General features: G+C 38.4%; 1 protein-coding gene across 1 annotated transcript in view; it reads right to left on the bottom strand.

The window, feature by feature from the left end:
- NAALADL2 (N-acetylated alpha-linked acidic dipeptidase like 2) overlaps positions 1-25,524 on the bottom strand; it is a 1,044,682-nt gene that overhangs the window by 158,420 nt on the left and 860,738 nt on the right. The window contains exon 12 of the mRNA XM_036755686.1: positions 14,946-15,041. Within this exon, the coding sequence (XP_036611581.1) occupies positions 14,946-15,041 (96 nt within the window). The remainder of the gene's footprint in view (positions 1-14,945; positions 15,042-25,524) is intronic.

Here is a 25,524-nt window from a genome sequence, read left to right as displayed (position 1 = left end):
AGTTAGCATGAATCATTCAGCCAAATTCCTGATGAGGGGCAGTTCATTCTTTGCTTAAAGGCCTCCCCAGAGTGGGCAGCCAGAACTTCCTAAGACAGCCCACTTTGGGATATTGCTAATTGTGAGGAAGTTCTGCCTCCCAATAAGTCCCAATTTGCTACTTTGTCTTTGGCAGTATCTTTGAGGATTTTGGTCTCTTGACCACTTTCCAGGCATCTTACTATATTGCCTCCACTCTGGCCATCATCTTCACATTCTTCTCAGTGCAGACTTGAACTCTATCCTCTGCCTCTTCTGGCTCTGATAGATGAGATTTTCGCTCATGTTGTCCAGAACTCGGCCTCCACCTCACTTCTCAGTCATTTCCACACTGGCCTTTGTCCCTCTTTCAAGGTCTTTAAGTGTTATCCTCCCCCATTTGAAGGTACATACCTTTGAAGGTAAAAATTGTTTTGCTTCTTTGTGTTTATGATCCCAGTATTTAAGCACAGTGCTGGTACACAGAAAGTGCTTAACTAATTATCCTTCTGTCTATCTATATGCCTGCCTGTCTACCTATCTCTCCATCCATCCAATTTAATGTATCTATGTATCCACCTACTTTCTATCTATCCATTCAATCTAATCTATCTACCTCTTATCTGTCTGTCCATCCATCCATCCAATCTAATTTAGCTATGTATCCATCTATCTGTCTGTCTGTCCATCTCTTCTAGGTGTGCCCTCTGAGGCCAAGCAGGACATGTCTAATCTGTCTCCCACACAGCAGCCTTCAAATATTTCAGATAGCTATTCGACCCTGAATCTTCTTTTCTCAAGGATAAATACCCTTGGTTCCTTCAAATCATCAAAATAGGAAGTATATTAAAGGCCCTTTACCATTCTGATTGCCCTCCTCTGGATATTCTTGATTAGCAACATCCCTGCTCCAATGTAGTGCCTGCAAGTGTACTCAATAAAGAATCCAGATGTATTCTGGCCAGGGCAATGGGACCATTACCTCTCATTTAGCTGAAGATTACATTAGACTTTTTAGGTGTCATCACAAAATTGACTTTGCTATTCACTAAAACTTCAACACAGTTGACTTTTTAAAAAAAAATTCTTGGAGATTCATATAATTTTAGTGGAAATAAAACATATAATGGATTTGTGCTACAAAAATACATGAAAATATCTTCTGCCATATTATAGTACATGACATATAATGCTGGCATATGCTTGCATGAATGTGGATGCATATGTGTGCACACATGCATACATAAATTTACATGTGTATACATATTCACAGAGATTTAAGACAATGGGTATACATATAATATTTGTAGACAAGCATGTAAATCCCCATACCTATGCATATATGGACACACATCTATAGATACAAAGAAAGATAGTATGTATGTGTATGCATGGTCACCTACATGTATACCACCTCCCATCACTTTCTGCTTTTAATTTCTTGCTTTGTGGCTAATAATCAAAGTACTAATATGCCATGCCATTATTGTTTCTGGAAATGACATATCCTTTGACTACCCCATGGATCTATTAGCCATCCCTGTGACCACTCACATACCCCTTTCCCTGATCTCCACCGCCATGCATGGGTTGTCTTCTCCTTTAGAATGTGAGTTCCCTGGGAGCAGGAATAGTGTCACTTTTGCTTACTTATCCTTATGATACAGTAAAATGTCTGGCATAAAATAAGAGCTTATTAAACAATTTTCCCATTCATTCAAACATGAGCAAATGCATGCATATATATATATATATATATATATATATATATATATATATATATATATGCATCCATTTATATATTTATATGTGCATGTATACATGGTACACATATTGGACCAGACCTGTGATTTCACTGCTGTAGGAAAAATCCTGGTGAAAGAACTTACTCTATCAATGCAGGGAAGCAACTGTTTGACAATTTACAGTCTTAGAGAGGATCACCTTTGATCCTATGGCCAGAATACATCAGAGGCAGTATTTGAACCCAGGTCCTCCTGACTCTGGGGTTGGCTCACTCTTTATTATGCCATGCTGTCTTTGATACATACATACATGCCTGTATAGGGATATATTCATGCAGCTACATATCTATAACATATTTATGTACACACATATATAAGGATATATACATATACATACACACATATACATATATTGTATATGTGTGTGTGTGTATATATATATATATAATCCTTGAGATCTTCAAAAAGTTAATTTTTCGGAGAACTCTAATAAGCCTGTTTTAAAGATGTGTAATCAGACTTTTTGCCTACTGGAAAATCTACCATTCTTCCTTATTGACACATGCAAGATTCACATCGTAACTTACTGTGTCAAACAAAGTCTCTGTAGAAACCCAGTTACTACTTTCTTTGCTAAAAGTCTAAGTAAAGTTTTCATGGTCTATATTAAAGTGTCTTTTCCCTCCAGGTGTTTTTTTTTTTAAATGGACTTAATTCACACATAGTGTAGGCTGGAGAGACACATTAATTTGGTTTTCTGCACTGCCAATATTTTATATAACATTAATCCATAGACACAGATTAGAAGTTTATTATGCCCCATGATTTTTTTCTATTGACTCACTTAAAAATTGCTTACATACTCCTTCAACAACCAAAACAATAATCTTGTCTTCTATTGATAGGGTTTTTCCCCTAAAGTCCTTTCACATAGATTATTCCATAGACTTTATACAAACAAGAATTTTTCTGGGACATCAAAAAACTTCTCTGCATCATTAAAACAGTCGTTCTTAGAAGGCTATTACTATTTCTGAGAATTCAAAGGAGGGCAGAGAACAATGACCTTGATTTCATGACCTCAAACTCTCAGGCATAAACAGGACTTGCAGAAGATCAAATATTCAGTCAGAGCTCAAATTCCCAGCACCCAACTCACAAGATAGCGTGGGACACTGGAAAAAGTAGAGGACTAGGAGTCAGGGACAGATGAGGGTTCAAATCCAACCTCTAACACTTGTACAGCAAGGAATGTGCTTTGTTTCCTTAATGCACAATATGAATGTTAGGATTCGCTTTGTATATAAACCTGTATTTATTGATTTTGGGAAGTGTGATATTTCTCCAGCAGAACACAAGCTCGTTGAGAAGAGGGATTCTCTTGTGTTTACATTTGTATTTCCAACATTACCTGACACATAGTAGGTACTTAATAAAGAGATGAAAAATGTGGGTTCTGTGGATAGATCTAATACATTTGTAAGTTTACTGGACTATACTGTTCTTTGAGTTCAGATTTTACAAGTATAACCAATTATTTTTAAATCAGGTCTGAGGGTTCTGCCATAATTTCCTTCTTATCCTTCCCCAGGCCCCAGGAGCTTACAAATTCCTCACATAATCACTGTCAGAAATACTGATTCTTCTTTGAACAAATTACCAGTCTGACCAGTCAGATGGTTCTACTGCACAAGGCTGTTTCCTGCCAAACCAAAATCAATACTGTCAGCCATCAATTATCTGTTCTAGTGGAGGGGAACGATGACGTTGATAATCAAAAAATCATTTCTACTTGGTTTTGGAATACAGTACGTACCCACACTGGATTACAGGTGGGTGAATTGCATACATTCTGGTTGCTGCTTACTCAATGTCCTCCTTTTTCCCTTCTCAAAGTTAGGGACAAAGAAACTCAGACAAACCCAGGAAGAAGAACCAATTGAGTAGAGATGTTTTCTTTTCAAGAACATGTCTAAAGACATAAGAATAAGGAAATGGAAAACGTAAAAGGAGTGGGGGAGGAAAAAGAGAAGAGGAATAATCTAAAAAGTCTTTTTTGGGGGGGTAATGAACAATGAAAGCTGACACCTCTATTGTTTAACAAAAAATACGACTTCAGATTTTTAATCGTCTTTAGTCCTCACAACAGCCACATATGGTGAAATATCATTAGCTCACATTTTAAAGGTAATGAAACTGAAACACAGAGTAGTGGAAAGTGGATTTGTTTAACATCACAGAGCTAAGCAAGTAAGATCAGGTCAATTAGAGACCAATTACAAACATTTATTAGGTGAGACCAATGGTGCCTTGGTGTTTGTTAAGTACTAAGGATTTTAAGAAAAAGAAAGAGAAAAAAAAGAAAAGAAAGAAAGGAAGGGAGGAAAGGGAGGAGACTTGGAAAGGAGGAAGGAAGAAGAACAGAAAGAAAAGAAAGAAAGAAAGGAAGGAAGGAAGAGAAGGAAGAAAGAAAGGAAGGAAGAAAGAAGAAAGAAAAGAAGAAAGAAAGGAAGGAAGGAAAGGGCGGAAAACGTTGGAAGGACAGGAAGGAAGAAAAAGAAAGAAAAGAAAGAAAAAGAAAGAAAGAAAGAAAGGAAGGAAGGAAGAAAGAAATGAAGAAAGGAAGGAAGGAAGGAAGAAAGAAAGGAAGGAAGAAAGAAAGAAAGAAAAGAAGAAAGAAAGAAAGGAAGGAAGGAAGGAAGAAAGAACAAAGTCAAGATTTAAACCCAATTTTTTTTTGCCCCAAATACAAAGCCCTTTCTGCTAGTCACAACCTCTCCATGTTTGGGGCCTGGCAGCTCAGAATCCCAGAGGGCCTCCTTCAAACCTCTATTTTCATGATTTTTTTTGTGGGTAGGAGATGGAATCAGTCAACAAAAGGTACAGGGCAGGGCAATTCTTGCCTGGAGGCCTACAAGGATAATCAATAAAGGTAATAATCCAATTAAAATAATAAAGAGTTGATGGTATAGAGCTGTATTATTGAAATGCCCAACATTATTGACATTTCAACTTTATGGCCATTAAAGCTTACAGTTAGAGTTTCAAAGGCTTCCTGAAAATGTCATTACCAAAGGAAACTTTGGCACTCAGTGCCTAAGCAAGACAAATATTTCAATATCCATATTGCCCTTTTCACACTAGTTCATGTTTATCGTTCAATCTTTGACATTTGGAACATGGAAAACAACTTGTCTTATTCGTATTTTGAATTTTTCATGGTAGATATATACCTGCATCTAGCTTAAGTCAAACAAACTGGGATCAAAACCCAACTCTACTCCTGACTACCTTTTTGATCTTAGGCAAATCATTTGTAGCTCTGTGCCTCAGTTTTCTCATCTGTGAAATTAAGGGAGGGAGTAGACTAGGGATGTCTCTATCTTCAAACCCAAACCTCCAAGGGAGAACCAGGGAGGACAGACAGAGGTATGTGATTCCTTTTGTTTTTGCTTTTAATTGTGGGTCCTTACTCAAGTGACTACTCTGTTGGTGGGAGGGAGAAAAACAGGCCAGAAAAAATTGGTGTGATTCCCTCCCCCTTACCTCTAGTAGATGTGGCTGGTACCTAATTCTAATAAAGTCATCTTATTTAGCTAGACTGCATCTTACTGATCTAATCTTATTTCTCCTAATCACCTGTGTTTGACTCTGTTCTTTTTATTTCCTAGTATCCCTTTATTCTGGGTACGAGGGTGGGGACAACTCTGAGAGACCCAGGAGAGAATGACCTTTCCAATACAAGGCTGAACACGGCAGTCCATTTCTAGAGAATATTCACTCTAGCTGGGGGGCATAATTACATGCCATTCATGTGTTTCATCATTTCATGTCCAAGCACAGAATTACTAGGAATTTGCAGTCTTTTAAAATCTGCCTCAACAGAGCTGAGCCTAAGATAGGGTCACACTATGAACCACTGCTAATAATTATTGATATAATGCCCAGTGTCAGAATTGAAGAAACAAAGGCTTAAATTCTGACAGCTTTCCCAGGATCATAAAGGAAAAGATGCCAAGTCAAAGATTAAAACATAATTAATGATACTGGTCTTATTCCCAAAATCGATGGGCATAGATCAAAGTAATTAGGTAAATCTCAGAATTGTAAATTGTCAGTGGCTAAGATGATGGCTAGTTAGATCATCCCTGTTTTTATTATCAATCAGATGAATGGTTTGTAACAGTAGCAGTTTCACGCCTATTTCTTTAAACAATGATTTATCTTTACATATTGAGAAGAAAGACATCTCTGTTCTGGCCAAGTCTCTAAGATGTCCCATCCAGGAAAAAAAAAATGTTCTCTTTTTTTCTTCCCTTCCTCCCTGCATCAAAGGTGACTACTTTCCAGGACTACCACTTCAGCAAAAGTCCTGGCCATACTTCATTTCATTCCAAATTGTCAGGTTATTTCCTCCATAGCCTAGAAGTATCGCATTCCAGCTGCTCAATTCTAGATTCGGGTGCTTTGATTTAATATTAACTGTGTTAGCAATTAAAACTGATACATTTAAAAATATAACTTAATTAATTTAAAATAGCAATAAATCCCAATATAAGTAATATTTTAGTTTTTAAAACCCTGCATTTTCCAAAACAACAATTTTAGTAGAAGAGTAGTATTATTTTATATATTTTTACAAATGTCTTCAATGTTTGGCTCAACAGAAAACAGCTGGATTCTTATATCTGTTTCTGCGTCTAATCTGTTGCTGTGTTGTTTTGGTTGAAGTATATAAAGAAAGCACTGATTCAAATATGTGGTTGGAAAAGGGAAGATTATTTTAATGGGCAAATAATATCTCAGTATTACTATAAAAATAATTTTGATTTCATTGCCCCCTGTAAGAGTCTCAGTAATCCCTAGGGGTCATCAGACCACACTTTGAGAAAGAATCACTGTCTTGTACCAGTGAGATGATAGAGGTTCAGTCTCCTTTCCCTCTCATCAACCCTAGAACTGTGCCTGGTAAAACAGAGGCTTAGTAATTGTGTATCGAACTGTATCAAAACTCAGTTTAATATGATGAAAGAATTTCACTTTTGAACACTACATTTATTCTACCTTAAGGGATACATTGGGTAAATCATTTCAGAAAACCACTGCATAATTCAAATGAGGTTAAGAACTAGTTGCTAAGAGAAATGTTTATAATTTAGGACATATTTTCCCTATTATATCAACAACTGAAAAATATCGATATTAAAGATTCATAACAACAGAATATTTAGAAGTTCTGGGAAAAGTGGCCATACTTATAGAAGAAAAGCAATCAATAAGGGCTTTTCAAGGGGTGACCGCTGGAACAAGGAAATATACATATAAATATATATATACATATATATGTGTGTGTGTGTACATATATATATATATATATATATATATATATATATATATATATATATATATATATATATATATATATATATAGTATTGCTAATCTATATCACTGACTGAAGTGTATCCTCTAACTCTCTGGAAACTTACCCATTTTCTTGGATGAGCTTTTATCGTGGTGGCACTGAGTGATGTCTTCAGAGCATCTAAGTAGAGAAATCCAGTGTCTTTACACCCAATTCTAGAGGGCCATCCAAATTCTTCCACTTTGCTTTGTTGCAGTGAGTGTTTAACTAATAGGTAGATATTGGCTTGGAGCTTGGAAACATTTTTTGCTTTACAGTTTATTTCAAAGGTACTTTTTGTAATGGAATTTGACCTGGGCTATCTAGAGCTAGTTTCCTATCTTTCTCTTGCTGTGTCCTCGATCACTATTATCTCCTAAGCACTTTGAGAGGTGAAGAAAAGTATTATTTGAGTATAAGTTCATAGGAAAAAAGAAAAAAAATTCCTTTACAAAATGAAAAATTGTAGCTCCAGTACATAGAACACTGGAAACCCGAGTATGAATTGTGTCTGAAACATAGGCTGTTTGTTACCTTGGCAGATCACCTAACTTTTCCTCTATGTAAAATGTAAATAACAGTATTACATTACCTTCCCCATAGGGCTCTTTGGGGAAAGTGTTCTCTAAGAGTGTGGGAGGTGGAGAGAAAGAGGGAGGTGAGGAAGGGGAGAGAGAGAGAGATAGAGAGAGGAAGGGAGGGAGTGAGGGAGAGGGAGAGAGAGAGAGACAGAAAGGGAGAGAGAGAGAGACAGAGAAAGAGAGACAGAGAGACAGAGAGAGAGAGAGAGAGAGAGAGAGAGAGAGAGAGAGAGAGAACATTATAAATTGAATCATCTCCAAAGATGCCCACTTTTATCTAGAAAAAGGCCAATGTCTACTGTCTTATTGAGGAGACCTGTGCTTACTAGTTCTGTATCCTTAAGCAAATCTTGACCTTTATAGATCATGCTTCTTGTACTGCCTAATTCACAGGCTTGTTGAGAGAAAAATATTTTATAAACCATAAAGCATCATATATTATATAGAGTTGCTGAAATTACCTTAAATTTATCCTATGTGTTTGTGAATGTATACATAATGTGTGTATGTACATATGGGCATATGTATACACGTGTATATACATGCACACACATTTTACATGCATAATTGCATGAGCTGCATACAACATTCCTTCCTCTCCCTTTACATAATCTCACTGTGGGGACTGGAAGCATCAGCCCTGCACTTCTGCCTTGTGGAATCAGTCTCTCACTTCTTCAAAAACACAGTTCAAAGGGGCAGCTAGGTGGTGCAGTGCATAGAGTACCAGCTTTGGAGTAAGGAGGACCAGAATTCAAATCCAGCCTCAGACAGTTACAAGCTGCGTGACCCTGGGCAATTCATTGGACCCCAATTGCCGCCCCCAACACACACACACACACACACCTCAGATCTTATTTCATAAATGAGGTATTTCTGGATCTTCCTAGTTATTAGTCCTTTCTATTTTGAAATTACTTTGTATTTCTTTGCATATACACTGTATCTGTTTGCTTGTGAACATCTGTAAGTAGAATGTGAACTCCTAGAAGGCAGGGATTATTTTGTTTCATCTTTCTATTTCTAGAGCCAATCACGAAGTCCTTCACATAAATATGTGCTTGATAAATGTTCTTTTTGTAGCTGTTATTGAATTGAAGAAACTTGATCTTTGCTATAAAGGGTTGTCCAATACGGACAGTAATCACAGAGTTGTCCACTCTAGTGTTTCTCATTCTTACAAACATGTGGAAAAATCTTTCCCTGGGTTTGAGTAACTATATACCAGCATGCACTTACTCAATTCATTCTCTTATTCATTCCTATCTTTGTTTGCAGAAATAACATTTTGTAATATTCTGACAAAATTGGGGAAAGATCATTCTGATGATTAACTTCTGTTTAAAAAAAAATCCTTGACAGTCTCGCTTTGAGTAATAAAGGGTTCATGAGTGCTACAAAGAAGCTAATAGTAGAAGGTATATCTTTAGAAATGATAATATTAGTGGTACATAATAAGCCCAACCTCTGTAGGCAGGAAAAAATACATATAGTTGATAAGATCTGTAATTTCAGTAAAGGAAGTCTTTGAGTTTAATTATACATATATGAAGAAGAAGGAAAAAAACCCTACAGTTACCCCTCCCCCACTAAACATACCGAGGGGTGTGTTTTCATAGCCCATCATCCGCCTTGAACAGCTTCAACTACCATTCGCTATTATAAACAGCAAGTTGAGTGTTCATAAGGAGTTTATTTACTTTTGCTAGTGTAGCACATCATGAAAACATACAGGGCAGCATCAAACGCAGATATCCTACATGCGGTAATGATAATTTGGTACAGCAAATGAACAAAGATCTTAGAGTGCCTGAAGAATGAAACTAAAGCTAGAAATCTGCACCAATATATTTGCACAATATGCACATGCCCACGTTCACGTACATGCACACGTGTGATTACACATTCAGGGGGGTAAGGATGTTGTGATTTCACTGGTATAGAGAATTCCCAAGTGAGGAAATGCTTTCTAATAATGCAGGCCCAAAAAGTGTGCAGAGATTAAGTGATGGTGCATTAATGTGTATTAGATATAGATACAAACAAATATTCATATCTATTTAGATCTATGCTAATGGTTATATATGCATCTGCAAATATTCATATATGCATATACATTTATTGGAGTCAGTTAGGTATCCTAGTGGATAGATTGCTGGGCCCGGAGTCAGGAAGGCCTGAGTTAAAATACAGCCTCAGCCACTTACCAACTGTGTGACCCTAAGCAAGTCACTTAACCTCTGTTTGTCTTAATCTGCTGGAGAAGTAAATAGCAAATTACTCCAGCATCTTTGCCAAGAAAATCCCATGGTCCATAATGGTGTGCTGTTGTCCACAGAGTCTGGAAGAGTCTGACATGACTGAAGGACTAAACAAATAACATATTTATACAGACACACATATACTGGCAGTGACTTTATAGGATGAGGGAGTATAGGTAGGAAGCTAATAAGATAGCAGAGAAAAGGATTCATGAAGACTTCAAATAGGGAAGGGACCAGGAGAATGGTTGCAAGAGAGATTGCAACATGCATCAATTCACTGTTTTCATTCAACAAGCATTTATTAAACACCTGTTATATGTTAGATATTGTGCTATGATATATATGTAGATATACATATATATGTGTATATATACATACATACCTGTATATATTATGTAGAACTATATTATATAGAAATAAAATCACAGCCACTGCCTTAAGCAATTTTATTAAATTTGTTTTACTAGAGATGTATGAAAAAATTCTCCATGATCTCAGTTGCAAAGCCATATTGAGCAAAAGCAAATCTACTCATTCACATTGTCAACTGCATCTCAGTTTCCTGGGCATGTAGTAAAGAAGTGCCCCAGAAATTCTATCAGCCTCATGAATATAATTGGCCTTTGAAACTCAGAAAACCAAAGAAAAGATAGCTATTTGGTCTCTTTCCTTTTTTCTGACTTCATAAGGCAGCAGATCCAGAGCTCTGTTTTTCAAAGCCAGAGGATGGAGTGGCATCTCAGGAGAAATCTGCATTTCAGTCTTTTTTACTTTTATAAATATAAATGTGAATTTAAAACATTCCTAACCACTAAACTCTGATCTTTTTCAACATCTAGCAAGCCAAACTATGTTTTAATAGTAAACTTTGTAAAGGTAAAAATCTGAAGGTTTTACTTTCATGGATCATTCATAAATGGAATGTTTTAAATGGAATTCAGCCTTCTACATAATTATACATAATCAATACAAAATGTTGAGCGGCAGAATTGAAGGTTACAGAACATCAGACTTGGAAGAGACATGTGAGTTCAACCCATACCTGCATGAGAATTCTCCCCAACAACATCCTCGATGGTCATCTATAATGGTCATCTAGAGTTTCCTTGAAGAAATGCAGTTGGGGTGGTGGTGGTGGAATGAGTATCTTCTGAGCAAACCCCATTCTACTTTTGGAGGGTTCTCAATGTTAGGGAGCTCTTTACACCTATCCTAACTTTGTCTCTCTAGTCCCCACCTGCTGATTCTGGTTTTCTTTCCTCTGGGCCAAGCTGAACAAGCTCAATCCACCTTCTGTGTGACAAGTCTTCCAATGCCTGAAGATGGAGAGCATCCTCTCCACTTCACCCCCAATCTACCCTAGGGAAAATTTAAGTGACAGTACTTTATACAATGGGAGTTCCTTTACATTGAGTACAACATCTAAGGCTAATGGAAATGTTATAATATTTTAAAGGTTTACATCCTTTTCATTACTAAAGACTCTCATTGTGCAATATAAAGCCATGAATTCACAATATTATGAACTTTAGATGAATTAAAATATGCAGAAACAAAGGAAGGGAAGTAAGTTACCAATGATCACTCAATTGCCAAAACCAATGGCCTTTTCTCAGTCCTCATTCTTCTTGAACTCTCTGTAGACTTTGACCCTGCTGATCACCCTCTTATTTGTGATACACTCTTCTCTCTAGGTTTTAGGGATGTCATTCTCTCATGGTTCTTCTCCTACCCATCTGAGCACTCCTTCTCTGTCTCCTTTGCTAGATCATCAACCAGGTCTTGCCCACTATAAGTGAGTGTCCCACAAGGATTTGTGCTGGGTCCTAGTCTCTTTTTCTCCATACTACTTCACTTGGTGATCTTATTAGCTCTGGTGGATTTAATTACTATCTCTAGACTGATGATTCTCAAACCTATTTATCCAGTCTTAATATTTCTGCTGACTCCAGTCTCACATCTTCAACAGCCTATTGGACATCTCGAACTGGATGGCTAGTAGACATCTCAAACTCAGTGCATCTAAAACTAAACCCATTATCTTCCTTTCCCCTTTCTCCCCCAAATCCTCTCTCTCCAAACTTTTTTATTACTATAGAGGGCAATATCACGCTTCCAGTATGCCAGCCTCACAACTTAGGTGTCATCCTCAACTCTTCACTATTTCTCACCCCCACCCCCACATCCAATCTTTTGCCAAGGCCTGCTGATTTTGCCTTTGCAATACATTTCACATACACCCCCTTCCCTTTGATTCTGCTACCACCCTGGTACAGGCCCTCATTATCTCATGCCTAGACTACTGCAACATCCTGCTAGTGGGTGTGCCTGCCATAAATTTCACCTCACTCCAATCCATCCTTCATTCAGCCACCAAAGTGATTTTCCTAAGGTGCTGTTCCAATCAGCTCACCCCTCCTCTCCTCCCTCAACAAACTCCAGTGTCTCCCTATCACCATTAGAATCAAATACAAAATCCTCCGTTCGACATTCAAAGTCTTTCATAACCCCACACCCTCTTCTTTCCATTATTTTTACAATTTATATATTCCCCAAATCCTCCTAAAACCAGTGACATTGAGGTCCTCGATGTTCCGCAAACAAAACACTACATCTCTTGGCTCCAGGCATTTCCCCTGGTTATTCCCCAGCCTGGAACTCCTTCCTTCCTCATCTCTGCTTCTTTCAAGTCCCAGCCAAAATCCAACCTTCTACATGAAGCCTGTTCCATTTTCCCTTATCTTGCATAGGGTTTGCATATATTTGTTTGCTTGCTGGACTACTTGAGGGCAGGGACCATCTTTTGCCCTTCTTTGTATCCTCAGTCCTTCACATTGCGCCTGGTTCATGTCGGGCTCCTATTAAATATTGACTACCTCACTGTCTAACTTTATGGTAGAAAGAATACTGGCTAAAGGGAGAGACTGAAGACTAGGACGCTGACTATGGTTTTCTTTGTTCTTTCTGTTCCTCACTCTAATTTTTCAGGGTGCAAAATGGGGAAAACGATGATAATATTGACAACAGCACTGATGAAGATACCTTCTGACACTCCCTTAAAAATAATATAGAGCTTACTTTTCTCTGAGAAAGAGTGAAATGGAAATAAAGTGAGGTCATGGAGGGAAGTTTTGAACAGAGTGAGACCTTTCGCTGGTTTTCATGACCATCTTTATAAAAAGTAGCTTTTGCCTCACCCTACATATTAATATGTAGTGATCGTGTTTGTGTGTGCATGTGTGTGTGAGTGCGTGGGTATGGAAGTATTTTGAGTTCTAGAGAAGAAATACTACAAATTCAGTGTTTATTTACCACTAGATTAATTTTCTAAGAGCATAGCTCTGATCATGGCCTTCTTCTAACCCCAAGCTATAAATGGTTCTCAATTATCTCAATTAATTAATTAAGAGGATGAATGTAAGATCAATCTGGAAAGACAGGCAGGCCACAGAATGTAAAAAAGGGAACATCCAGCTTTGGTTTGAAGACCCCCTGGGAAGGGAGCTCTCTCTAGGCAGCTATAATTATTAGAAAGCTTTCCGTCTACTGAGTCAAAATCTATCTCTCAGCAACTTCCACTGACTGTTCCTGGTTCTGCCATCCAGGGCCAAGCAGAAGAAGTCTAGTCCCTCAGCCTAGTCCTTTCAGCCTGTCAAATACCTGAAGACGGGTCTCTTGCCCTCCCTCTCCCCCGTCCCAAGTCTTCTCCAGGCTAAGCAAGGGGGAGTTACTTTGACAGATCTTCGGAGTCTCCCTTTTCTTCCTAAATTCACTACACATAATTCTACCTGTTTTAATCATGGGTGACAGGGTCTGGAGGTTGGTATTTTGTTTAGTTATCTCCAATAAATGACCCAGCTCAGATTTTGTGATACCAAGAAGGAACAATTGCTCTTTTGCAAGAAAAGGTAGGTGGAAAGAATGAAAATAACCCTTTACAAATAGATGCAGCTCCTGTTGTCCTTCAGCAGCTTTGTACTATACCTGCCCATTGTCACTGGTGCAGTGATGAATTATACCTCTTTGGCATCGACACAGGGCCTCATTTGTTACTTTCCTTGGGTTCTATGCATTACATCAAAAAGACAAATGCCAGGATAAATTTGAACCTTTTAAAACAAAAACAAAACTCCTACTACAAGAAGAAAATTCAGCAAGAGAAGAAATTAACAATCCAATAAACACTCAGGTACAAGGCTAGGTGAATAAAGTTCACAGCCTGTGATTTGGGTTCGGATAGCTTACTTAGAGGGCCTCCTCCTACCAAGTAAAGTCTCAAAAGACAGAAGGGATGCACAGGGCCACAGGAGGACTGTTTGGTTTTGTTTTCTTATCACAAAAGAGAGTTCATTCTGGAGAGAGTGGAAAATGATTGATATAAAGACAAAAAGCATCAATAAAATATATATTTTATGTACAAAATAAAATGTAGAAGTCATATAAATATGAGAGGCCTCTGACATATCTTCTTTGTAGCAGTGTATGAAATAGCCCCAGCAACAAGAGGGAAGGTTTATTTAAAATTTTGCCAATTAGTCAAACCTGCCTTCAGGATAATAAGGAGGTAATTACCAATAATTCAAGATAATGGAGCTATATAAAGAGGGAAGATAATTAGTACTGATGAGCTTAATAGTCTTGGACAAGTCATTCCCCCCCCCTCTACCTCAGTTTCCCCATCTACAAAGAGAAGAATTTGGAGTAGATGGCATACCGGGTCTCTTTTTTGGGTCTAAAAAGCTATATTTTGGACTACATGTGATTTTCCTTGGAGAAATAAGTTTATCTTTCAAAGAATATTTTAACCATCCAGAAAGGTCAGACAAACTATGTAAAAATACACTTTCCCATTCCTAAGCACTATCATCATCCCAAAACAAAATGAAGGTTAAAAATGTCCTGGATAATTAATTAATCATCTTTGCTCACCCTTACCTTGGCAATAGTTTCATGAAGGTTGAACAAAGGATCCAATTCTTCAATTTCTGCAGCCCGTACAGGAAAAAGAGCCTCGGAGAGAAAGCTCGGACCCTGTGACAAATCAGAAGAGAAGCCTTTAAGACTCTTCATTGATTTTGTTCTTCAAGTATATATTGGATTTCCTTTAACGTTTCAAAAGAACTCTTACACATTTCCAGACTTTTCTGGTGATTTTAGAACTTTATTTTACTGATCTAATTAACCCATTAAAAATTATCTTCAAAAGAAGAAAGATCCCTTTTGTAGAATTCTTGATGCCATTATGGTAACTTGTTGGCCAAGACTTGTAGGTTTGACACACCTATTTCTTGGCCAGAGGCAATCATCCTTGACAGCTTCCCTTTATCCAAGCAGAGATGTGGATGCAGTGTCTGCTACCTTTGGTACAAAGGTAATAGACAAGCTCACACATGTCTCCTAAATCTATAATGTATTGGGTTTTAAACGAAGAATGGTGCAATAGGCCTGGTATAAAAATGGTGGCTAGCTACAAAACACCCAGGTGGAGGAAAAAATTAAATTAAATTCTGGATATTGCCAAAGTAAACTTGATACTTGAAGTAAAAAGAAACTTTGGCGGATTTTATTTTTATCCTGGGTCAGCAAATGAGTTGATAGGTTGCTGCCCAAAGGAACCACAGCACAGCAGTTCACCCATGAATATTAAGGTAGAAAAAAAAATAGGATTAGTGAGACAACAAACTATTTTTTCTTAATGAGATGGACCAAGAATCAAAGTATCCCTAGAGACTGAAGAAGAATTTTTTTTAAAAAAAGAAGAAAACTCAAAGCTCTAGATTGCAACTCTCAGCAACCCAGGGAATTATGATGATTGAACAGTAATCACCAATGATTGCTTTTTTAAGGAACCATTTTTCTCAGGAGAAATCACATACCATTAGAGTTGGAAAAAAAATTAGAGGGCTTATCTAATCCTCTTACTTTATAGATGATAATATGGGTAAAGAGATTAATTGATGTGTCCAAGGTCACACACAGCTCGTTCCTGGAAGAGCCAAGACTTGCCAGTCTGTTTTAGTAAATAGATGAGCTTCATTTTTTTTAAGTAGTAGCATCCATTTTAATGCAACAATTAACTGAATTAAATGCTTTGAAAAGTTTGTTCTCAGGAAAATTAAAAACAAAACCAAAACAAAATTAAAATAGCATATAATCCTTACTCTACCCCCAGTCAGCCATTTGACCTTTCTTGAGGACCCTCCTCATCTCATTGGACACTTTAGCACCTGCCCTATTTCTTGCCACAAGATGGCTAGGAGTAAATTTATGTGAAAATGATTTGTAAGCTCAAGGCCCTAGAGAAACTAGTAGAATGAAAAGTCTTTGAAGGAAGAGACTCTCTTTATTTTTTTTTTTATCTATAGGCCTGGCACCAGACACAGGGCCTTCTCAACAGCAGTTACTTACTCATTGCCTATTAAATTGAACTAAATAAATTAAAACAATTGACATAATTCTTCTTAATCAGCCACAATAGGATTACAGACCTCCAAGTTTAAAAAGAACCTTTGAAGAAGTCTAGCTCAATCCTTCTACTCTGACTGATGCAGAAACTGAGGCTCAGAGAGCCTAACCCAGGTTCCTACACAGAAATGACAAACCCAGGATCTGATGCAGTGTATCACAGTGGATAGAAAACAGGCCTCAAAGCCCAGAAGACTTGGGTTCAAATCTCACATCTGACACATACTGGCTGTGTGACTCTAGAAAAGCCACTGATCCTCTCAGGGTTCCAGGTAACCCTCTAAGACTATTCTAGCAATTCATTAGTTTCATCACTCAGAGGTTCCTTGTAGCAATTGAACCCCAAGTCTAAGACCAATCTTTGTCTTTTTCTTCTAAAAAAACAGTCAATGCTATTTATATATGTTTATATATGTGTATGTATAGATATACATACACTATATATATATATATGTATAGATATGCATGTGTGTACATCTATATGTCTTCCCCTTCCAGTTTGCTTAAATTCCCTTTAAATTTATTTAAATTTTCAAACTGCACAAATCCAAACCAGGCCCAGTCTGGAAGGGCTTGCTGCATCAGATGGAAGAGTTATTTCCTCACCTTCAACCGTCATCCTTCTGGGAATATGCTGGTTGTAGCATCACATTCGCTTCTTTTGCAAAGCTCTGACATTGCTGACTCTTTCATTTACTTGCTCATCTAAGTCATTTTGGTGCTTTTACCTTTGATCATCCTGTTATTTGTGTCCTGCGAGAGCATAGCATTGATGAGGCAGCTGAGTACTCTAGTCCTGGTCTCTGCCAGGAAAGACCTGGGTCACAGTACACCTCCAATACTCACTGGGGGTGTAATCTTCACCCATCAATCAATTAACAAGTATTTTAAAAATAAGTAACTCTAACAATATGGATTGTTATTAAATCAACAATGCAAACAGGAAAAAAGGGTAAGGAAACAATCACAATAGAATACAATCGAATCTAAGGAAGACTAAGCTTCACTTCAAAGAGGAGACATAAGAATGCACCTCTCCACTTCTGCAAGGGGTAGGGGGCCTATGTGAATGGAACATTGCTTATACTGGCAGACTTTTTTTTTCATTTATTGCTTACTTTTATGGAACTCTTATTTTTTTTTTTTGTCATAAGGGATAGATCCCTCGGAAGGATAAGCTAAGGATACCCCAAGGGATGTAAATGACATTAAAAATAATAGGTAACAATAAAATTTTACTTTATGAAAAAATCAATGGGGTTTAATTTTTTTAATACGATGGTTAATTCCATTCTTTTCCATGATCACATTCATTCTGCAATTCAATTTCCTCAAAAACAGGGGAGGAAACCAAGGTTCAGAAAGCTTATCTGTTTTCCTTAAGGTCATGTAGCTTCTCTGCCTGGTGGCTCATTAAGTTGTTATAAAGAAAATCTCTTATAAATCTAAAATGCACTTCATAGATGTGAATTACCATTGTTGGTTTTCATATCCAAGGTTACACAGCTGGCTGCTGGTTCACCAGGATTTGACCCTAGGTTTCCTGATTTCCTGTTAGCTCTTTTACTTATACCTTGTTAGTGAAGAGGTGGACTAGGTGACTGAGTTACACTCTCAGCAGCTGTTTTGTACATCCTCAAGGATACTCTACTCATGGGCCAGAAATTAACCGCTGATTCTCACTTTATTGATTTTCTGTGGAAGTCTAGGTATGACGGATCTTGGAAGGGGGAGAACGTCCATACACTAGGCCTTTTCTGCCTTGATTGAGACTCTTTAGCAATCATCTGCAATGAAGAGACATAGGTGATGTTTTCAGGGTGGAGCTCTGTGATCTCCTTTCCATCTCCTTGTTTGCTCCTTTGGAATCTACTGAAATGTAAACACATGTGGGTTGTTCCCTGGTTGTTTCCCATTTTAATGATGGTATTTACCTATCTCAGTGGTTTGCACCTGTTTTCTTGAGTGGATGAATGCACACTGAACCTGGGGTTCTGAATAATCTGTCATGGGAGTTGAAGGATAGCTAAGCACTAAATTTCCTTGTTTCTTTCCATCAATTAGAAATCAGAACAAAGACTCATCAACTGTTAGATTATCATCTTGTAAATGCCTTTTTATAAACAAATAAAATGAGGCCCATAGGGACCAAATGCCTTGACAAAGGCCCTAGGATCTCAGATTTACCACTGGAAGGCTCCACAGATGGCAATGGGTCAACCTTTCATTTTTCAGAAGATGAAACTGAGTCTCAGAGAGGCCATGACAGTTGCTATGTGTTAGAGGCAGGATTTGAACCCAAGTGGCTAGCAGGAATCTATACTAGATTTAGATAAGCCAGCCTTTCAACTAAATTTCACACTAATTTTTCACAATCAAAGTCATTTTATTTTGTTCATAAAAGTCTGTTTTGCTCCAATCCTGAGGTTTAAACTTGCTTACTCATTCCATTGCATTTCCCACTGGAAGGGCTGCTTGGCTTTGCTCTATTACAGACAATTCCTTCCCAACAGGAAGTGTACCATGATCCTTCCTCCTAAACATTTTAAAAACTGTAGTGAGAAACTCCCAGCTAAGACTAATGGGCTCTTGATTCTGAAATTGTGATGATGATAGTGGTGGTGGTGGTGATAACAATAACACCGACATTGATAGATTAACTTATGGTTTTCAAGAGAGAAAGCATGGTGTAACAGCTAGAGAACTGGCATCAGAGTCAGGAAGACCTGATGTGTAATCTCTGTGACCCAGGTTAACTCCCTTCACCTCTCAGCAATCTAGGCAATTCTCTAAGGGTATAAGTAGCAGAGCAGCTAGGTGGCACAGTGGATAGAGTGTTAGGCCTGGAGTCAAAAAGACCTGAGTTCAAATCTGGCCTCAGACTCTCACTAGTTCTACGACCCTGGACAAGTCACTTAATCCTGTTTGCCTCAGTTTCCTCATCTGTAAAATGAGCTGGAGAAGAAAATGGCAAAGCACTCCAGTGTCTCTGCCAAGAAAACCCAAATGGGGTCAGGAAGGGTTGGACATGATTAAAATGACTCAATGATGACAAGAAAGCAGAGCACTTTTTATCTTCATTGGTGGATGCAGTTTCCTAGCTGGGCACTCCCTATATCAGTGAAATCAAAGTTTCTGTCCCACTTACTCTACTCCCTGACCCCTCTCCTCAACCCCGAAAATGTTTCTCTAAAATACAATGGAGAACACATTTCTACCAAAACGTGAAGTAATAACATTAAAGTAATCATTTCTACATTCACAATACATTTGAAGAATGATTTCATAGTCTCCACTTTTCTGTGTTTACTTAGCTGGAAGTGACTTGCCAAACCCCATCATCTCATTTTGGCAGGACTGAGGCTGCTAATTCCCGGTCCGTGGTTGTGGCCATAAGGCCATTAACCAGGGATAAACAAATCATTGGGAGGGAGATGAGGAGGAGAGGCAATTTTGGCCCCTTTTAAGGAAGAACAAAAAACCCCCAATAACAGACCATGCATATTTCACTCTATACTAGATTTAGATCAGCCAGCCTTTCAACTAAACTTCACACTGATTTTTCACAATGAAAGTCATTTTTTTTGTTCATAAATGTCTGTTTTGCTCCAATCCTGAGGTTTAAACTTGCTTACTCATTCCATTACATTTTCCACTGGAAGGGCTGTTTGGCTTTGCTCTATTACAGACAATTCCTTCCCAACAGGAAGTGTACCATGACCCTTCCTCCTAAACATTTTAAAAGCTGTAGTGAGAAACTCCCAGCTAAGACTAAAGAAAACTGGAGCTCAAACGTTCTGTGCTCACTCACTCTCACCCCTCCTTACTTCATCTGGAGAATGCCCATCCATCCTTAAATTCCATATTTGGAATGGAAATGTCCAAAGTTAGGAGTGACAGCAAGAGCAGAGTCCCTTGTGGGATGGAGCAAGTAAATTATGACCACGACCTTGGAAGTAAACCCTCCCTAACTACAACCAGAGCAAGGCCAACAGGAGGCTAGGTGTTGTTAGCAAAAAGTAGACCTGTGTGCAAAGGAAAAAAAAAAAAAGGAATGCTCTGAGCCTATTATCTTTCTAATATGGTATTTTTTTTTTGTATTTCATTTTTTAGAGCCCAGAAAAGATACATGATTTTCTCTTTGTTGAACAGATTCAAGGCAGTGCTCCTGCTCATACTGATATGGCATCCTGAGTTTAGAGCTAGCAGGCACCTTGGGAACATCTGCTTCAAGTCTCTCACTTTCAAGGAAAGCAAATCTCAGATAAGGGATGGGAATTGTCTAAGGTCACCTTGGATAGTTAGGAGGCAGAGGTCTTCTGATTCCCGGTTTTCCATTCTTCCTATTAAATTATATTGTCCCTATTTTTTCTCAATAGATTGTAAATTCTTTGACTATTTCAGGGTTGTCTTTGCCTAACAAAGGGTCCGATTCAGCATAGGTGCTTAATATATGCCTGTTGGTTGATTGATTCAGCAGCAGCAGCAGCATAGTTACCATGCATATAACCCTTTTTAAAGCTTACACAGTATTTTGCATGTCCTGGTACACTTGATCCTTAAAACAAACCTTCAAGGTAGGTGTTTTTATTATCCTCATTTGACAGCTGAGGACTTGAGGCACCGTGATTATGTGACTTGCCAGGGGTCACAAAGTTAGTATTTCAACTCAGGTCTTCCTCTCTCCAAGTCCACTCTACCATCTAGATATCCACTCAATCCCTCAGATTTCTGCTAAAACAGATTCTTCCTTGAAAGGGAGCACAATAGCAAGGCAAGAACACCAAATCTGCAGATAAGACCTAGATTTAAACTCCAGCTCTGATGGTTACAAGATGGGTGACTTTGGACAAGTCACTTAACATCACTGAGCCTCATTTTCCTCACCTGAAAAATGGAAATAATAATGACAGTACCTAACTCACAGGCTTGTGGAGGGTATCAAGTGAGATAATGCATATAAAGGCCTTTTGTACACTGTAAAATGCAATCAAAAGTCAGCTCTTTGAAATAATTATGATATTACAGAGTTCTGGACTTGATGTCAAGTGTGAGCTCTGCTTTCTATGTGACGCCAAGCAAGTCAATTAACCCTCTCTGAGCCACATCTGGATGTGGTACTATCATCACTTCTCACCTTCCAGCGTGGTTGTGAGAATCGGATGAGGTAATATATGGAAAGTCTTTCACAAAAGCCACCTATGGTGGCAGCTTTATCTTTATCATTAATCCTGATTTCATTTGTAGGTGTTATGAAGAATGGAATAATTTGGTGAATCAGTGGCACAACAGCCCACAGTTCCTGTTGCATTCTGATTCTGTTCAGTTCTCTTCTGTCTGTAGCTAGCTGCAGTCTGGGGAAGGCGAGTGCTATTACAGGCAAATACCATCTCTATGCCTTATAGAATTCTACCTTATAATTTATTGTTGGTAATAAATAAATGTGTTCATTCAAACAACTTGTTAATTTCAAAAGGAATGATCAGAAAACTTCATTGGAGTCTTCCAAGTTTCCACAAAAAAACAAAAACAAAACTTTTGTTCCATAACTCATTTTGCCTACACTGTTGACTTGAGTTACTTAAACAGTGGCCCACTAACCCTTTGTGAGTATTGGGGAAAGCTGAAGGCATCTGTAAAGGCAATCAGTGAACAGGAAGATCTTCTCCGCCCATTTGAGTGGGCTTCAGGGGCGGGGCTCTCAGGGTCCTGGGGGGAGTGGCTAGGACTGGAGCCAATGGTAGGCGCCTGAGTTCTGGTCCACGTGATGACATGAAGCCTGTGGTGGGAGGAGCTTGCTGAACAGTTGGAGCAGAGCTAAGAGGCAGTTGGTGAGAACAGTTAAGAGCTGAAGGAGAGAGGAAACGGTCAGCTAGCTGGAACACAGCTTGGCGATTGCAGCGGAAGCGGATTGGCAGCAATGGTGGCAACAGTGGCAGGTGCTACAAAAAAGCAGGACTGAGACTGGAGAGTGCTGAGCAGGGCCTTGAGGCCAGTGGGTGGTCTTCTTGCTGGAGGGCCCTGCATTGGGGGGGAAGCACCAGTATGGCTTGGCTTGCTGCCATAATGTTTTTCTGTGGCCTCCTGGTCACTATTGTGAGATGGGCATACTGGTTTTGGAAGGTTCTTGCCAGGATGTCAAATTGGGGACATTGGTCCGTGGGTCTGCTACTTTTGAGTTTCAATAAATGCTTTAACTCCTCTGCCTTCTACTTACAGAATTCCTCCTATCCTGTGATTCTGGACCATTCAGGCAAATTCATGGTTATCTTTGAAGTCATGAATTCTGCCTTAATGATATAGCATCCCAAGATCCTGCCTAAAATTTAAAGAAGCCTCTTCCCATGCCCAGTGTCTTCCATTAATTCAACAATGAATAAGGAGAGAAATATACTAGATTTATTTTCAGAGTTTACGAAATACACTATTTACATAGGAAGCTTAAGAGCAGTAGATATACCAGATATATTTTAAGAGTTTACAAAACGACTTCTTTTTCTGGAGTATGCTAAAGGAGAAAGTGTACTCAATGAAAATCACAGATGCAACTTGACTGAACACACAAAGAGTGAATGTGCTAAAATTGATGGCAACGTGGAGTTATTGCGTCAAGTTCACATGAATCTTGCAAAGTGCATAAACCTTTGGATCACAAATGATGGAAATAATATTGAAGATGTTATTTGTTAATATTTCAATTAAATAAAATGTTGTTGAAATTTTCATTCATTTCATTTCTTGAAAATATGCATTTTTGCCTATGTGTTCAGACTTTAGGAACACCCTGTAGAATGAGAAAGCACCCTAGAGATGATCTAAGTTTAATCAAATTAGCTGATAATGAACAGACTTATAGCTTCTCCTGCACTGAGAAAAATGTGCAACCCTAGATGCTTGATATGTTTAATAAACCACAAGACCTAAAATCACATTTATGAAGATTTGAAACCTTTCTCCTCTCTTTCCGTTGAGTCCCTTGTCTCTGACCCTTAAGATATGATTCTTATCACCTACCATGGGTCCAGAACTGCCTGGCACCATAACAAGATAACTGAGGACTTGGACAAATCAGCAGGGGGATGAACATGATTAATTGGTTTTTCCCATTCTTTGGGGAAACTTAACATAAAAGAAATTCTCTCCAAAATGAGCAGCACAAACCCCAAAAGATGGGGCCTTCGTTAAATAGGGTCCTCATGGGAAATTATGAGTAAATTTAGCAACTGCTTTTCTCCCATTTTGGGGGGTTTTGCCCCCAAGAAAGCTTTCTCAAGAGCACCATAGCTCTGACCTGCACTCAGTGCTCCTCTCAAGGTTGCATTTAATCAACTGTGAAAGCAATGAGGGATTCAGGAGTGAGGGCAAGAGAGTCTAAACATCAGGTCAAGAAAGAAACAAATGCCTTATTCAGCTCCTGGTGGGGATGTTGGAGGCCTTCAGTGGCCTCTTAACTAGGAGCATAATGGAGATTCCCTTCAAAGCCTTCACCTGATAGCCACGTGTGCCTTTAAAAACACGGGAGAAAACAAATCCTAGGATATTAGCCAGTCTGCAAAATTGTGGTTAGTTTTATTGATATCTTGGTCCTGCCTCAAAGGCACAGCCTATGACATAGGTGGGGTATAGCAGGCTGTAGAACACAAAACTGGAACCTCCAATCACTTAACTTTCTACTCCAAATTGCTTCTGTCAACCTCTTCCCGTGTCCAAAAACCATGTAACAATACATAAGTGACTTCACATTTATAGGGGCAGGGTTCCATGACCAAAATAATTTTCTTTTCCTTACCCCTAATGACAATAAAATCAATCAATTTCTCTAGATCCTTGTATACTTCATCTCCCAGAAGAATATAAACTACTTGAAGACAACTTCACTTAAATCCAATTCATAGGCAAGTCAAGACATTGCCCCCTGTGGCTATTGGGCCTCTTCAAAAATGAAGGATGAACAATAACTACAACTTAGGGATAATTTTTAATTTTGCCATGGTATGCCCAATACCTAGCGGACACTTAATAAAGATTAGTTAAACTGATTTAAATTACATGCCAGACAATGTTGCTTCATTCATCCCCAGCACCTAGAACAGAGCCTGGCACATGGTTGTTCTTGCTACTGCTCAGTCATGCCCAACTATCAATGGACTATACCATCCATTGATACTGGAAAAGATACTGGAGTGATTTGTACTTCCTCCTCCAGCTCATTTTACTAATGAGGAAACTGAAGCAAACAGGGGTAAAGTGACTTGCCAAAGGTCACACAGCTAGTAAGTATCTGAGGTCAAATTTGAACTCAGGTCTTCCTGACTCCAGGCCTGGCTCTCTGTTTACTGAGTTACCTAGTTATCTTGGCATGTTTGTTGATTGATTGAGAGACATGGAGAAGAATTCCTGGAAAATACTAAAACCAAACATAGTTTTCCTTCAAGTCTGAATCTGGATCTTTTTTTATTTGTTCTTTTTTATAGTGATGTATGAAGTCTGATGCAGACAACATTTCACCAAGAAAAATGTTGTCACATGAATAAAAGCATATTAAAGCAAAGAATCATTATGGTGGACAGCCCCCCACCCTCACTCTACCTCATGGTCTTAGAATTTAAATCACAGATTCAAAGCATGAGGTCGAGTTTTACAGATTATTTTACAGATGAGGTACTGAGGCCCAGAGAGGTTAAAATTGAGGTTATACAGCTAGTAAGTGGTGGAGACAGAATTCAAACCCAGGTGCTTTGACTCTCTACTATACACAGTAAAACAGGTTTTATTTTTACTCTCTTTTATTTTGCAGAGTTACTGCTTTGGATAGTACCAAGCTTGACTTCAAAGAACTCTCCAAGTATCTTGAGAACAAATATGTTTCTTCATTTATTGATTTGAACATATGCATACAGGGGCCAAACACATCTTCATTTGTGTTCCAATTACGCCCTTCCTTTATTGCCATTGAAAAATCACCAGTTATCTTAATTGTCCTCTAGAACCCTGGATTGACCATGAAATGATAAAGGCATCGATGTTATTTTTCAGACAATGGTTCACT

Source organism: Trichosurus vulpecula, chromosome 4 (assembly GCF_011100635.1).
Source record: "Trichosurus vulpecula isolate mTriVul1 chromosome 4, mTriVul1.pri, whole genome shotgun sequence".
Lineage (NCBI taxonomy): Eukaryota > Metazoa > Chordata > Mammalia > Diprotodontia > Phalangeridae > Trichosurus > Trichosurus vulpecula.
The sequence above is the reverse complement of the archived record's forward strand: the minus strand, read 5'-3'. Positions and strand labels throughout refer to the sequence as shown.